Genomic DNA, 16,479 nt, shown 5'->3' on the forward strand with positions numbered 1-16,479 from the left:
TAACTTAATCAATAAATTTTTTTTTTAAAAAATGAATTAAACTAATGTCTTCGCTTCCCTGTCAACTTTAACAGTGTATAATCCAACATACTATGTGCCTGTGGGTGTGTATGATTTGGAAACACATGTTATATCTCTGATCAACTGACTAGAAACTAACAACCACACAAGCTCTTCATAATATTAAGGGTTGCTCAAGTTGAATTACTATGTCCCAGAATATTATGTTAAAGCCAAAGAGTTTCAAAACACAAACAACCAAAAATCCATAAAAATGTAGTAGTTTTACTTTTCTCATACTATGAAATATTCTTTAAGAAATATGATAATCAGCCTGGCAGGAGTGGCTCAGTGGTTGAGTGTCGACCTATGAACCAGGAGGTCCCGGCTGGATTCTCGGTCAGGGCACATCACATGTCCGGGTTGCAGACTCGATCCCCAGTGGGGGCATGCAGGAGGAACCGATCAATGATTCTCTCTCATAATTGATGTTTCTATCTATCTATCTATCTTTCCCTTCATCTCTGAAATCAATAAAAAAAATTTTAAGAAAAGATAATCATAAGGTTGCACATTCTTTCATTTTTTATAATACAAAATTTTTATTAAATATATTTTTATTGATTTCAGAGAGGAAGGGAGAGAGATAGAAACTTCAATGTTGAGAAACAATCATTGATTGGCTGCCTCCTGCACTCCCCTTATAGGGGATTGCGCCCACAATCCAGGCATTTGCTCTGACGGGAATCAAACTGTGACCTCTTGGTTCATAGGTTGACACTCAACCACTGAGCCACACCAACCAGGCAATACTAATTTTTTAAAGAATAGTTTATTGATTTTTAGAGAGAGAAGAAGAGAGAGGGAGAGAGACAGAAACAGCGATGTGGCTGCCTCCTGCACATCCCCTTCTGGGGATAGAGCCCACAAGGCAGGCATGTGCCCTTGACCAGGAATTGAACCAGTGATCTTCTGGTGCCTGGAACAATGCCCAACCAACTGAGCCACACTGGCCAGAGAACCACATACTTTCTTTATTATTATTATTATTATTATTAAATAAAGTATGAATAAAACTTTTAAATCTGAAATGTATAGAACTGCAATCCTGAAAATATTAACTCAAGACGAGGTAGGATATGTCTATTCAGTTGACTGCTTACTATCTTATTCTTTATTGTTTATGCTCCTGGATTTATCCGGGTAACTGTTGACTTAGATGAGTTTTATTTAAGTAAATATGATATTGGTTGTGCTGCTGAAGAAATAAACATCACTCACATATTCTAGTAATATTCAATAAGACAGAAATGAGAGTTATTCAAACACTGGGAAATTATTCAGGTTTTAAATTACTTTAGCTTTAAGTTATTTTAAAGGTAGATAGGTAAAAAGAAAAAAATTAAGAAAGACTGGGAAAGACATTCCATAAAAGTGCCAAATGATAGAAATAAAATATTTTTCAAAACATGCAAATGTTATAAGAGAAAAACAGTAAGCCTGTTATAGAGAAAAAAAGAAGCAGCAAATAGAACCTAGAAATGTGAACATTAAAGCGTTTGAAGACATTCCAAATTCTCTGAATCAGGCCTACATTTTGCTTGCCTCTTTTTTGTTATTGTTATTAATCCTCAACTGAGGATATTTTTTTCCATTGAATTTAGAGAGAATGGAAGGGTGTGGGAGAGACAGAGAAAGAGAAACATCAACATGAGAGAGAGAGACACATTGATTGGTTGCTGTCTGCATGCACACTGGCCAGGGCCAGGGATTGAGCCTGCAACCAAGGTAAGTGCTCTTGACCAGAATCAAACCCATGACCCTCCAGTCCATGGGCTGACACTGTAGCCACTGAACAAACCAGTTGGGCTGTTTGCTTCTTCTTTTGAATCTCATAGTGATGCTAGAATTGAAGATGTCCATTATATACCTATGAAGTCTAGGTGGTTTCTGATATTTAGATATCAATTGAAAATACATAAAAGTGTTTTCTGTATTGACATTTGGTATGCTCCCAGACAAATTAACTGCTGTTAACAAGAAGTATTGGACAATTGTGGGCACAGTTCGCAGAGAATGCCTTGTGAATGCATTCCTGGAAGAGTAAAAACATTGTCCCGGCTGCAAAAAGTCAAGTGGGGTGATCAATTGTGTTCATAGCAAAATATGTAAAATTTCATTTGTATCCTGAGCATTTCATTTTCCTCATTTCGACTTCACTCTTAGTGAACCAATACTCACAGAAAGCAGAAGTGAACTTGGTAATGTTATTATTCATGAGGCTGAGGAGCTGGTGAGTCCTTTGTTCAGCATCACTACCTGTAGCCTGATTACAGACTTCTTTCCTTTTTATCAAGATTGTCAAGAGCTCAAACAATTCTCAAGTACTCATGACAACTCTACTTAGCTGAGGAGTGATTATATATATATATATATATATATATATATATATATATATATATATATATATATGACTGAGAAAACTACCATTAAACTTTTAAATGACTAGTGAAATTAAGTTATAAGGAGAAAACAGAATAAGAAATCAAATAAACATCACTACAACTAATGAAATCCAGAATCCAAATTAGTGCTGATAGTGCACTTGAGTTAAGTGCAGGATTTTCTCTTTAGCAATTTCACTCTGGGCCCATTATCCTCTTAACTACCCAAATGCTAGTATCTCTAAATTCCCCAAGCTGTGCTAGAACAAGTTGTCCAAGTTTCTCTTCAAAGAACATAGTTTATATCGGGGTCAAGTTTCAACAATTTAAAGCAAACCTTTAATGGTATCTTTCTAAAGACATACACAGCAACAACAACTTTTCCAACAAAGGCTTTTCTAAGATATTACATAACATTATTATTTAACTTTTTAGATAACCATCCTCACCTGGTTTGACATTGAAATTACTCATAAAATTTAAAAAATGTGTTATGTCTTACTATGCGCAATGTAAAACTATTTAGGAAATATTTATTTTAATACCCAATTCTATTAGAGTAATGACGTAGTTAGATGGGCCAATTGCTTTGGTTACTGTATATGTGAGCAAAGCAAAGATAGGATCCAAGGTAAAAAAAAGCAAATATTATTAATATTTTTTAAACATGTAGTGAGAGAGAAAAGCCACTAAATATGTAATATATGTAGTACTAAATGACATAAAATATAGTAATGCCATATAAATGTATATCACTAAATTGAATCACCATAATATTCTGCTTAGAAATTCTCCCCTAATATAGGAAACTGGTAAAAAATAAGTAATTACAATGGGTCTATATATTGCAGGTAATATTGATGGTCCATGTACTGTATAACTTAATACATATCTAAGCTTTGCTATCTATAAGAAATATAATAAATAACTTATAAAGAAACAAATTTAGTTCATATTATCAGCACAAAAAATGCCATATGGTTCTTTTTTTGGCTAAGACAAATCTTTTAAAAATCAACTTGGTAAAAAAGAGGGACTAAGAAAAAAACATATTGTCTCAATCATGGTTTGGTGCTTTCTATATGGTGCAGTTTATTTCCCTTCTGGGATCCATCTAGCATCCCTGATAAATGCAGGAGCTCTTGCTTTTTTAGGTTGTAGTAAAATTAAGAAGCTTTACAAAGAAATTGGAATTACCTACCCAATTAACCTTAAGTCATGTGACATTAAACCAGACATTCAAAGGTGCAATACTTTTTAACTAGAATGTTCTATGGAGGGGGCTGGGGGGGGGGGGCTATGTCTCATAAAATGCCTGCACTAAGAAGAAATTGTTGAATTAACTTTCTTGGAAGACTTCTCTCTTACTGGCAACTCTGAAATAAAACTTTGTCAGGTGCTTCAATCATTTGATTTGTGAACAGGCATAAATAAATTGAAAATAAGTGGTAAGTTATAGGACAATAACACAAAACATAAAACACACAAATCCAAACAAAACCCCAGACATTATCTAAGTCTATAGTAATTGCCATGTGAGGGCAGTAGAAATGCAAGAGAACGGATCTAGTATTTGGAAAGTCGCTAACAATGTTGAGAAGAATATATATGTATATAGTAGTAGGAATGTGCTCCAGTTATCTAGTGTTGCATAACTAACCATGCCAAACTTAGTTGCCTAAAATAACCATTTTATTATTGTGTGTGAATTCTGTGGGTAAGGGACTCAGACAGAGTACAATGGAGATAACTCGAATCTGCTCCCTGAACCTGGAGCTGCTGACAGGAAGATTCAAGCAGTTGGTGATCACCCAAATGACTAAAGGCTGATAACACCTGGAGAGCTCTTTCCTTGCATGTGTAGTGCCTGGACTGAGGTGACTCAAAGACTGGGCTCAACTGGGACTTCCCACTGGTACACATACAAGGCCTCTCCATAAACTCTGACCTCCTCCCAGAGGACAGCTCAGGATTGTCAGAATCCTTACAAGGCAGCTTAGAGCGCCAAAACTGTGTTCTTGCAAATGAGGCAGAAGATGCACTGTGTTCCAGCCTAAGCTTAGAACTCATGAAGCAACACCTCCTCTGCAGTCTGTTATGAGCAAGTCGCTGGAACATCCAGATTTAAGGGGAAGAGAATTAGACACTACTTATCTACCTTTAAGTGGAAATCAAAGAATTTGCAGCCATCTTTCAAACTGTCACAGAATGTAAAATTTAAATATCTGGCCTCTTTTGAGATTGGTTATATCTCATTGAATTTTGGTTGTAATATTTTGGTTGAACAATAGGACAAAAACAGATAGGCTTCCTCTAAAAAAAGAAATCCATTATAATTCTGATTTATAAAATGTGAAATGTTTAGAAATTTCTCTGTTTTCTTATATTGGATTTTTAATAGCTTAATAAATAAAAATTCCCAACATGATGTGAGATAGCTTGATTCTGTGATTCCCTCATTTCACTCCTTATGGGAAGCAAGGGTGCAGCCCAAATAACAAATGACAATGGTGAAAAAACTACTGTACTAGTAACATTAAAAAGTATATTTTTGTATATAATCCTGGGTATATGGATGAGACATTAGTTCTTAAAAGTTTCTAAAAGCAGGTCTTAATTATAAAAATTAAAATAAATTTTTTTAGGTGTGAATAAAATCTGACTAGAGAAAATGCAGGAGGCAGTGGGGAAGGTGAAAAGGGGTATAGAGGTGATAAGTGGTGATGGGAAAATAAAATTAAAAAGAAATAAAATATTAAAGTTAAAAGTTAAATATTAAAGTTAAAAGTTAAATAAAGTTAAAAGTTAAATAAAAGTCTTCAGCTAAAAGTTAAATAAAATAAACTATAACTTTGATTCCCAATACATAAAACATTGCTACCTCATGCTCTGTCATTAAAGCTTATGAAGAACTGAGCATGAGTAGATTTATGACTTTTAGTTTCTTTTTTTCAAAGGTCAAAGCACATTATAGTGAATGACTGTATATAAAATGGTTGAAGATGCTAATGTGAAAAATTATTTCTCACTAATATCATGATATATTTCACTCTTCAACACAAACAACTATTTTGATGGTTTGGTCACTTGCAATCCAAATATATCATAGGTTGAAATAATGTTGTATTGGTTCACCATGGAAACACAGGTTTCAGTGTGTCCTCACAAAATATATATATATATTTATAACAAAATGTTGCTCATGACATCTGCTCCTGTTCAAGTGGGCTATGTTACTATACTTTCTCAGAATTCAGATAAGAGAAACAGAAGAATACAGTAAAAAGCCAAAAGTCAACCCCCTACCTACCTGTAATTTATGATACACTCTTTGTTCTTCACAAATTCAAGTGATAGTCAAGCACAGTACAGTATTATGCTTATTTCTCTGTCTCTGTTTGGAAGCCAAGATGAGCAAGGCAGAAATCTTGAGACAGAAATGTTGTTGATCTACTGGACAGATTATCAGGGACACAGCTAAACTGAAAATCAGAGTATCTAGGCTCTTGATTTTGCGGGATTACAAATTGCTTTGTTGTTGGGGATATTAAAGAGTTGAAACAGGAGTCTATGTAACCAACCCCAGCCTGAATGACAAGCAGTGAGCACGGCCTCACCCCTCAGGATCTGAGAGACTACCAGGCTGTTTGATGTGCGGCGTTAGCCCAGAAGCCAAATGAGATAGGATGTCTGGTGCGGGGTGTACACTCCCATTGCCCACCAGGCAGCCGCATTACTTTGAAGATTTTTAGCTGATTTTATTGTTGATGAAAATCAATCGTGCCATGGAATCAGAAAGGATTTACTATAGTTGCCATCACCAAATACATGACATGCTATGAAATAGAAACTGCACTTGTTATTAGCATATCAAAGAGAGAAAGACTTGCCTGGAGAATTATCACACATTGTCAAATAAAACACTACCAAACAGCGCTTTGCTTTGAACATATATTTAACTCATATGTTTTAAGACCACATGCCATAATTTCAACCAAGCTTATTAATAGTGGGCCAAAACACCTTTCATTACAAAAGCACTTTATTTGCAATGTGGCCATTTGTGATTTCCATTTAAGAACAATAGAAACGCATGCAAGAAATATGATTTCATGATTTCCTACTATTTCCTCATTCTTACCTGGGAGTGTTCAGCCCTTGTCTGATTTTCTCGAATCTCTCTAACCTTTTCCCCTTGAACATAATGTTTGTTTCTCACTCTTTTCAAAGACTGTAGCCAGACCAGCGTGGCTCAGTGGTTGAGCACTGACCTATGAACCAGAAGGTCATGGTTTGATTCCGGTCAAGGGCACATGCCAGGGTTGTGGCTTGGTCCCCAGTAGGGGGCGTGCAAGAGGCAGCTGATAGATGATTGTTTCTCATCACTAAGTTTCTATCTCTCTCCCTCTCCCTTCTTCTCTGAAATCAATAAAAATATATTTTAAAAAATGATAAGACTGTAGAACCACTGTTTCCTCTCTTCTTCTTCACCATCTTTGCCATCCACATCACTAAAAATAGCAACTCTATCTGAAGCTAAAGTCAGTTACCCCTGAAGAATCCTCAGAAGCTGCTGCTAGAGAAGCCGGCAGATGTGTGGTTATTTAGAACCAGCTGGCCATATGGTGCATGAGGAACTTAGACTTTAAAGACATTTCTGAACTGCCAGTTAAATTCCTCAGGTATTTTCAAATACTGCAAACATACTGTATATTTTACTTTCTTGATGTTCTAAGGTACCTTTGATCAACACAACTGAAAATTTAGCTTCTTTTCAAGATTCCTAGATGGTTTTAGATTGAATAAAAGGAGTTCACATATTTTGGGATTTGACCAATTTAGGAACGAACTCATGAATATAAGGTATGATTTTGCTACTGGTGTTATCTTGGATACTACTACATTTTATTTCATTTTTGTTTTCTTTCTTTTTATGTAGAGTTATTCGCTAGGTATAACAAACTAAAAAGAAATGTTTACCCATCACTACCAAAACCAAAAATAATGAATAAAAACATTCAACTTGTTATAATCTTCTTACTACACCAGAACTCTAGAACTATTTTCTATATTATGCAGTTAATTTTATGATGATCCTGTAACAAATCTTAAAACTTTGTATTTTTCTAAAGATTAAAAAGTCTTGTTAGACATATAAAAACAAAACCAAATGAGTTTATCATTCTTTCACCTACTAATTCAAATAATTGATAATTTCTTACTTTTTTTAAACAAAGTTTTAACCAGATCAGGACATTTAATTAAGTTCTGTGAGGGCTTGAGTCATGTCTAATTCTTATTTTCTATACAGCATAAAATTTATCTACAGTTGGACACACAGCAAATATGTAAGAAATATTTTGCACAGTTATTTGGTGCTGACTTAGACAACTATTCAAATATCTCCTTCAAGGTAAAGATCAAATTTATGACATACATTGGGTAGCATCCCAGCAGTATACCCAGCACAGAGAAGCATCTGCATATTTCCTAGAAAGTTGAGGTAAGACAGTAATTATAAGTAAGGCTATTAAACCAGTTAGTCTGCAAAGGTATCTGACTATGGGGCTTCAAAACAGATGCTGACCCAGGCTTTGCCTGCAGGTGCACAAGGAGCACCTGGTATGCTTCAGTGAGTCAATTGTTTATGTATGTATGTATGTATGGATGGATGGATGGATGGATGAATATGTATTTATTGAATACAATTCTGAAAAACAGACTAGCTGTGTGTATTAAGCTCCTTAATGCCTGCTGATATAATCTTCAAACAAACACCACTAACTTATATAGGCTTGAGCTACCAAGCACCATTCAATTTATACAAGCGGGTTTTCATTTCCTTTTTCAATGAGTTTTGCCTTTGAACAAACAAACAAAAAAAGAGGGGGTATTCTTTAATCTCAAGACTTACATGATTCATATTGTGTTCACTGAGGCCCTAAAAGTTGGCAAAGTTATTTCTCTAAATATTTCTAGCTCTCTCTTTTAATATCTTGGTTTAGTCTCCCTCTCTCTATGTGGCATTTATATTTATTTTATATATGGGTAAATATATGATATCATATGTGTAGTTAAATATATAATACATATGTATTCCATTAATATACATGCATATGCATACACCTTCTTACCTAAATACATGCATACATATAATGGTATGAGATCACAAGAGGGAAGAAAGAAGTCTGAAGACTAATCCCTGGGTTTGCAGGGCTGGATGAGAAAGAGGAGCCAGTCATGAGGACTGAGGAAAAAAACAATAAAGAATTGATGAGAGTTAACTGATTGTAAATAACTCTTTCGATGAGTTTTGCTATAAAGGTGAGCAAAGAAATAAGGTGGTAGCTAAATGGGAATAAACATAGTTATAAACAAAGATATGGCTACAGTTGTCATAATAGTTACACAGATGTGGTTACAGATAAAAATACAGATTCTCCTTTAGAGTCATTGCACCTGGAATTCTCGCTCTCATTTCTGATTTTTCTATCGTTGGGTCCTTTTCATTATGCAGAGTCCTACTTGATCATTGTATCAAAATATTGTTCCCACCACAAGTAACCTCTTTGCCTGTCCTCTGTTTTATTTTATTCTATACCAATAAAAGGCTGATATGCAAATTAACTGCAGTTAAGGACTTATCTATATTCTAAAGAAATTTATTTTATAATGTAATACATTATTATTATTATTGCTACTGTTATCATTAAATGTTTTTATTTTGTAAAAGAACAATATAAATACACAAAGCATAGCCAAACGTGATGAACCGCCAAAAAGTAATCAATGCAAAACAGGACCTTAAATAATGGGTAATATCTGTAATTTAAACTTAATAGAAATTTAATAGAAGCATATTTGCTTCATGCTAAATTTTTAAATATTCATGCCAGTACCTAATGTGCTCACAGGGAAAAGGCATCCAATTTAAAACTTTATGAACAGGAAAAAATGTCCAGGTATATACGTAAAAGATACGTGAGTAAAAAATATACAGCCATCTGCATGAAAACCTCTGGGTTGGCAAAAATGACTGGGACATTTCTCTGGCCAGTGGAAGTTTATAGTTTAAGGAGAAAAACAGAAAATTTCAGTAAAATGTATGACATGAAAATAGAGTAATTAGCCTGTTATAGTTGTTCAGGAAAGCCCTACTGGGGAGATGATATCTGATCTAAATCTTGAAGAATATGTCAAAGATTGAAAACACACAATACCAAGTTTATATTGTAAGAGTGTGAGATATCTGGAGAAAATATAACAAAAAACAATATCAAATATACAACAAACAGATATAGATTATGGTGTCATTCTGTCCTCATCTATAGAAAATCTAAATAGTTTTTTGGAAGAGGGGAAAAACTTATAACTGGGGTTACCACCTCTTAAATACCTTTATTATTTCTTCTACATGTACTCAGAGAAACTACAGGCAGGAGAATTGACAAGAATGTAGTTACTTTTGCAATTATATACTGTATAGAGTAATCAAAAGTTACTTAAAATAAGAGACTAGTAAGAAGCATCCCTTTTGGAATGTATGGAATGGATTATCAATCCTTTCAAACAAAGCATCATTTGGAGAGTCTGCCTCAAACTCCACATATAGACTTATTACAATTAAGGTAAAAGATGTTATGTATGCAACATGCACCAGTTCGGTGATATTTCTCATTATAAATTCCTTCATTTAAGATGTTCCATTAATAGTTAGAAGACACAATTCCTAAGCAATTGTCTAAGTAATACCATAGTCACAAAAATATATGAACATTTTATTTTCCATAGCATAACAAATTAGAAAAGTATGAATTAGTCAAATGATAATACCATAAAACATCCACCATTTCTAAATGAATTTTAAATGATCCTTTAGGAATACATTCCTAGAAATACTTCTTTTCCAAAGTGTTGAATTCTAACACACGGACAATTGCTATCAATTTATAAAATGGAGAAATGATAAAGTTCAGATGTGCAATAAATCATTTCAAACATCAAAGTTGATATATTTCTTAGGCTATTGTTCTTGTGGGGCCAGGTAAGTTGTTTAATATCATTGAAACATTTTTTTTAAAGTGGAACTCTCTTAGATTTGGAGATAAGTATATAAAGTTGCCTCAGGTAAAAATATCAAAATTAAATAGAGCAGAGGGATAAGATGAATGTGATTAGGTGACACAGTGGAAGAGAGAAAAGGGATCCGATCATGGAATTAAAGAAAATAAGCATACACATATAGAGACATCCCACAGAAGATGCTCAAAAAGTAAAAACATTTGATTATAACCTACACCAAGGATTAGAAAGAATAAAAACACAGAATTACATATTCTGAAAAAAAGGGCTGATAATTTGTTTTTATGTAAATAGATGGCATATCTGAAAGGCAACAGAGTGGCAGCAGCAGGTGAAACTCATAGGAAATGATGGGAGAACCAATGAGATGTGTTTGTAAATTTGGCCGTCAGTGGTACAGGTAACCTCCCGTGTGTGTGTGTTAAATATCAAATTCAAAGTTCAGTACCTTTGCTTTGTCTCTCATTGATCCTTTGCCCAGGATAGACATTTTAGCACCTGTTTCTTCCTGTAGCCTCTTCAAGGAGTTTCCTCTTGGTCCAAGCAATTTCCCCACAAAATTGAACTAGGAAACAAAATCAATAGAATGGTGGTTTTAAGGCATAGAAGAAGAAGTATTTGCACCAAGAATAATTAAGGGGTTATGGGCATTTCAAACTTCACCATTGAGAAGAGAGTTATGCTATATGCATATACACCACAGCGCGCGCGCACACACACACACACGCACACACACACACACACACACACAGAAATCTATTTCAGACCTCTAATCTGGCATCTATTTTAAAAGGGTTGTCCCTTCCTAAATGAATGCCAAATTAGTAATATGCTAAACTTATCATTTACTATATCAAATAAATAACTCACTTATTTAAGAAAGTAGGGAGAAGCACTATGGTTTAAAAAGTTTCTAAAGGCATTTTTTACTAGTCACATTTGAAATAAATGATTTTAACATGTCTATGCATTTTCAAAATTTCAAAAGTTAATCTTTAAAATTGATGTTTAAAACAAAACTTGATATTAATGTTTGTTAAGCATTGTCCTCTATATTCTATTGCAAATTTCATGATGGGTAGAAAAAGAGACTCAAATTTTCTTTAGTCTTACATTCTCTGTGTTAAAGAGTTGATTTTAGGATCAGCAAATAAAGGATTTGGATGCATAAAGAAAAGTTTAAAACACTGCAGATAGAGCATATATACAAAACAGTTTGTCTAAGTGGAACAGTGTGGGGGAGGTCTATCAAATTTTTTTATTCATCCTGAAACATGGTTGAAAACAAGTGAACTAAGAGCACTTATCAGAGTATGTTGTTATCTACTAAAAGGAACATTATCAAACCAAATCACTAGGATAATCAGTAACTGATTTAAGAAATACACAAGGCTTAAAATGTTTCAAAAAATAAGCTGGGGGATTAAGGACAAGATAAATAAAATTAACTAAGTGCCTTCTAAAACAAAATTTTTCCACAGTAAGAAATATACTTAATGGTGAGAAAATAATGCATTGCTACTACTTTCAGGGTAAAAAAAGGATGTCTGCTCTTACCACATGTATTCAATACTGTACTGGAGTATGGATTGTGTGCCCATAGGCAAATAGATAAATTGAACAGTATAAAGTTCAGACAGACCACACATAAATGGTCAACTGATTTTCAACAGAGGTGCCAAAGCAATAAATTTGAAAAGTAAAGTGTTTTTAACTAGTGGTGCTACAACAATTGGATATTTATATGCAAAAGAAAACAAAATCCCAAAAACAAAAATGTATGCCTTACTTTTAAGGCAAACCTTATTTTGAGATCTATCATAGATCTAAACATAAAAGCTAAAATTATAAAGATTCTAGGGAGAAAGCATATAAGAATGTCATTGCAAAGTTAAGCTGGGAAATGTTACCTAACTGGAAAGAAAACAGCACTCACTACAACTTTTGCTGATCTAAAAACCATTAAAAAGTTAGATAGACAAGCCACAGATGGAGAGAAATACTCCCTGTGCATAAATCTGAAAAATGACTAATATCTAGAATCTATAAAGAACTCCAACAAGTTGATAATTGAACACACACACATGCACATCAGAATTGATATAACAAAAAAAAAGAAAAAAAGGCCAAATGTTGATGAGAATGTGGAACTTCTGGAGCAATCACTGTTGGCAAGCCATTGGTGGTCAGACTGCTTTACTGACCTCAACATGATCTCCCACTGGGTGGATATGGGAGCCCCACAGACCTCTCCATAACCTCCCAGATGTAGGTGCAGGCAGGTTTCAGGCTCATATCTACACTGCCCATACATGGTAACTTTCCTAAAGTCCTGCTCCCCCATCTCTTTCAAAAGTCATAATAGTCCTGAATTATATATTATAACTATTGGATATAGAGTGGATTGTTTTCCTGAGAAAACCATGACTGGTACAAATAAATAAGTAAACTGTGAAATAGCATAGTAGAATATTATACAGTGACAAACACAAATTACTGATAACTATGAAATATCATTAACAAATCCTAGAAATAAAATTTTGAATGAAAAATTCAAACTCTAGATATATGATGCTATTTTTATAAAACACAAAAACAAACAAAAATCAAATACAATTTTACTTGTAAATATATATATGGCTAAGTAGTAAGTCTAAACCTCAATTAACAGTGGTAATTAACACAAAAGTCAACATCTTAATAACCTCTGGGGAAAAAAGTAGGGAATGTGATCAAGTGGACTACTATACAGACGGTGTCAAAGTAATAGGTAACATTTAGACTTTACTTTATTTTAGGGATTCATGGGTATTAATTTTACTTTGCTTTACACTCTATATGAAAATTACACATATTCTTTGAATGCATTAAATATTGCATAACTTTAGCTGGAACCGTTTTGGCTCAGTGGATAGAGCGTCGGCCTGCGGACTGAAGGATCCCAGGTTCGATTCCTGGCAAGGGCATGTATCTTGGTTGCTGGCACATCCCCAGTAGGGGGCGTGCAGGAGGCAGCTGATTGATGTTTCTCTCTCATCGATGTTTCTAACTCTCTATCCCTCTCCCTTCCTCTCTGTAAAAAATCAATAAAACATATTTTAAAAAATAAAAATAAATATTGCGTAACTTTAAAAACAAATCAAAGAGAGCAATTCCATTTGAGCAAAATTTTACCAAATTTCTCTTTAGTACTCTGTTACAGAAGCTTCTTGCCCTTTTACTGGTGGTAACAAACCACCAAATGCAAAAATACCAAAGCAGGCAAAGTGATGTTTCTACTGGTAACTATGACTCTGAAAGGAAAGGGTAGCATTTCACTCATTTCTGGCTGAGGACAGGTTGTTGACAAAACATAAACATGGTCCCTACTTTCAGAAGTTTTTGTGTTCTGTCTTGATTATTATGACACATTTCTCATAACTTCTATTTCAACACAGAAGCTTTGTTTATTATCAATAACCAATTTGAAAACAAATTGTCTTGAAGCTGTGAGATCTCTTTAATTTTTTCACACACTCTACCTTCTGAAATAGAACAGAAACATTCAAGTAAATAAAGATGTTGCATAGAGATTTACTTTCATAAACTGACATAAAGTACTTTTAATGAGTACATAACATTATTTTAAGCCAGCCATCCTTCTTTTAATGTGTTTTTAGAATTTATGAATATATAATCTACCATTGCTTTTGCTAATGAGTATGTGTTTACCATAGTTTAAGTTTGCTTAAGTGATTTTATGTTTTTTCCTAATATCTGGAGTTTTTGGAACCAACAATGAGGAATGGTTCAGAATACCTTTTTTTTAGGAAGTACTGGAGACGATTTCTATTTGAGATTTTAAAACATCAAAAGTAATCATGCAGTGGTTTACATATTTTTGATGCTGTGCTTAGTTTTTGGAAATTTATTTTAAGATAAACTTTGAAGAGCCAATACAAAAGTTGTTCTAACCAGATATTTTTTTTCTCTCTCATCTTCTTTAATGTATACTCAGTCCCCCTTCAAACAAAGCAATTGACATACTCCCTGACAGGTGAATTCTCAGTTCACAGACAACAGTTGGTTCAAATCCTTTCTTTGAAACAAATCTCTTTTAAACACAGAAAACAACTCATACACTACACAGCAGTGTCTTCAATATTTAACCATAATTTAGTAACTCTGGGATTTCTCAGATTCTTAAGGCTTAATAGAGTTGTCACTGGGTAAGGAGTTCTTGCCCTTCTGCTTCCACCCCCATCTCCGCCCCCACTTCACCCCAAGATGAAAATCAAGAGAAGAGGTAAAACAGATTCAAAAGAAAAGGTTCACTGACAACAAGGTGTAGGGAAAGGAGAAAGGGAGGGAGCACACACCAAGGAAAGGCATGGCTCCCCAAACTGCTGTTAGGATTTGGCTTATTATGTAGGACTGGGCTCTTCATGCACATGCAGAGCAGAGCTCCTGCTTCCCAAGTTCCCACTATGGGCTGGCATTGAAGGGCACAGGCAGAATAGAGATGTCTGGACAGTGCCTCAAGAGAAACTTTAAACTTGTCTAGACTTAAAAGAATAACTGAAGAACATTCCATTCGTTTAAGAGAAGATTAGCCTGCCTCAGAATGAAGACCATTGTATTTTCAGTATGTTAAATATTGTCAAATAATTTGAAAGTATTTTGTCCACGTGTGTATTAAGAAAATTAAATCTGTATGTCAAATCCACTTAGGCTTAAGTTTTGTGATAACTTTTACATTCAAAAAGTCTTGTGAGCAATTTAATCAGATTTTAGAAGTTTCTCTAAAAGCAAATATTTGGATTGTGTTGAGTAAAATTAACCAAAATAACACATTTCAATGTATTTTTAAAGAAACGAAACATAATTTGTGACAAAGCAAGGCTTATAAAAATAGTGACATTTGGAAAAAATATTTTGGAGACATTTTTAACACAGAAACCCCAAGAATAGTTTAAAATTGGGTGAAAATTTTTTCAGTAATATTTGGTATGCATGTTTCAAAATTTATAAATTCATTCTTAAGTATTGGATACTCCAGAATAGCTTATCTATAATCTCCCATTTCACTATTTTTTGTGATTAACAATATTTCATCAATGCATGTATAAAAACCAAACCACCCCCCCTTTTCTTTTTACACCTTTCTCTTTTCTGGCCAAATGTTTATGAACTAATTCCAGCAACTCTGTTCCTTCTCAAATAGGAGCGGTAATTCACTACACTTACTTCTCTTTGCAGGGACACTAGGGTTACATCTGCTTTAAGATGAGAGGGCAGTGTGACCACAGGGCTACTTGTGAAGAATCTGTGATGGTTTCTGCTGAGGGCCTCATCTCATTCTTCCTCTTTCATATGACACAACTGGACTTGAACTCCCTCATTTCCTGATCCTAAAATCCCTCTTGCCCTCATGTTGATACTATTGGAACACTATTTTCATTTCCATCCTATTCCTGATTTGGGGAATGAATCCCTTTCTTGGTCAGGAGATTCATAGAGCTTCTGTTCTGCACTTTGGGAACTCAACAATAAATCAATCTTTAGTATTGTACCCTTGTGTTTGTTGCTATTAAAACAAAGTAAAGCACCCTAGCTGGTTAGGCTCAGTGGATAGAACATTGGCCTGAGGACTCAAGGGTCCTGGGTTCGATTCCACTCAAGGGTACATGTCTGGGTTGCAAGCCCTATCCCCAGTTTGGGATGTGCAGGAGGCAGCCAATCAATGATTCTCTCACATCATTGATGTTTCTATCTCTCCCTCTCCCTTCCTCTCTGAAATCAATAAAAATATACCTTAAAAAAACACACACAAAAATAACCAACTAATTTTGGGCAGATTGTTCAAAGAGAGACCACTGTTGCAGATCAAAAAAAAATATTCTTCTGTATAAGAAGAGAGGACAAGACAACACTTTAGGTTCTCATCTCAGCAATCATCAAACAATGGGATAGA

General features: G+C 34.4%; 1 protein-coding gene across 2 annotated transcripts in view; it reads right to left on the reverse strand.

The window, feature by feature from the left end:
• Positions 1 to 16,479, reverse strand: part of KHDRBS2 (KH RNA binding domain containing, signal transduction associated 2) — a 513,200-nt gene that overhangs the window by 342,187 nt on the left and 154,534 nt on the right. For both annotated transcript variants that reach the window (XR_002829782.1, XM_006090724.1), the window contains exon 3: positions 10,975 to 11,091. Coding sequence is in view for 1 of the 2 variants with exons in the window: in XM_006090724.1 (XP_006090786.1) it covers positions 10,975 to 11,091 (117 nt within the window). In the remaining variant the exon portion in view is untranslated. The remainder of the gene's footprint in view (positions 1 to 10,974; positions 11,092 to 16,479) is intronic.

Source organism: Myotis lucifugus, unplaced genomic scaffold (assembly GCF_000147115.1).
Source record: "Myotis lucifugus unplaced genomic scaffold, Myoluc2.0 scaffold_80, whole genome shotgun sequence".
NCBI lineage: Eukaryota > Metazoa > Chordata > Mammalia > Chiroptera > Vespertilionidae > Myotis > Myotis lucifugus.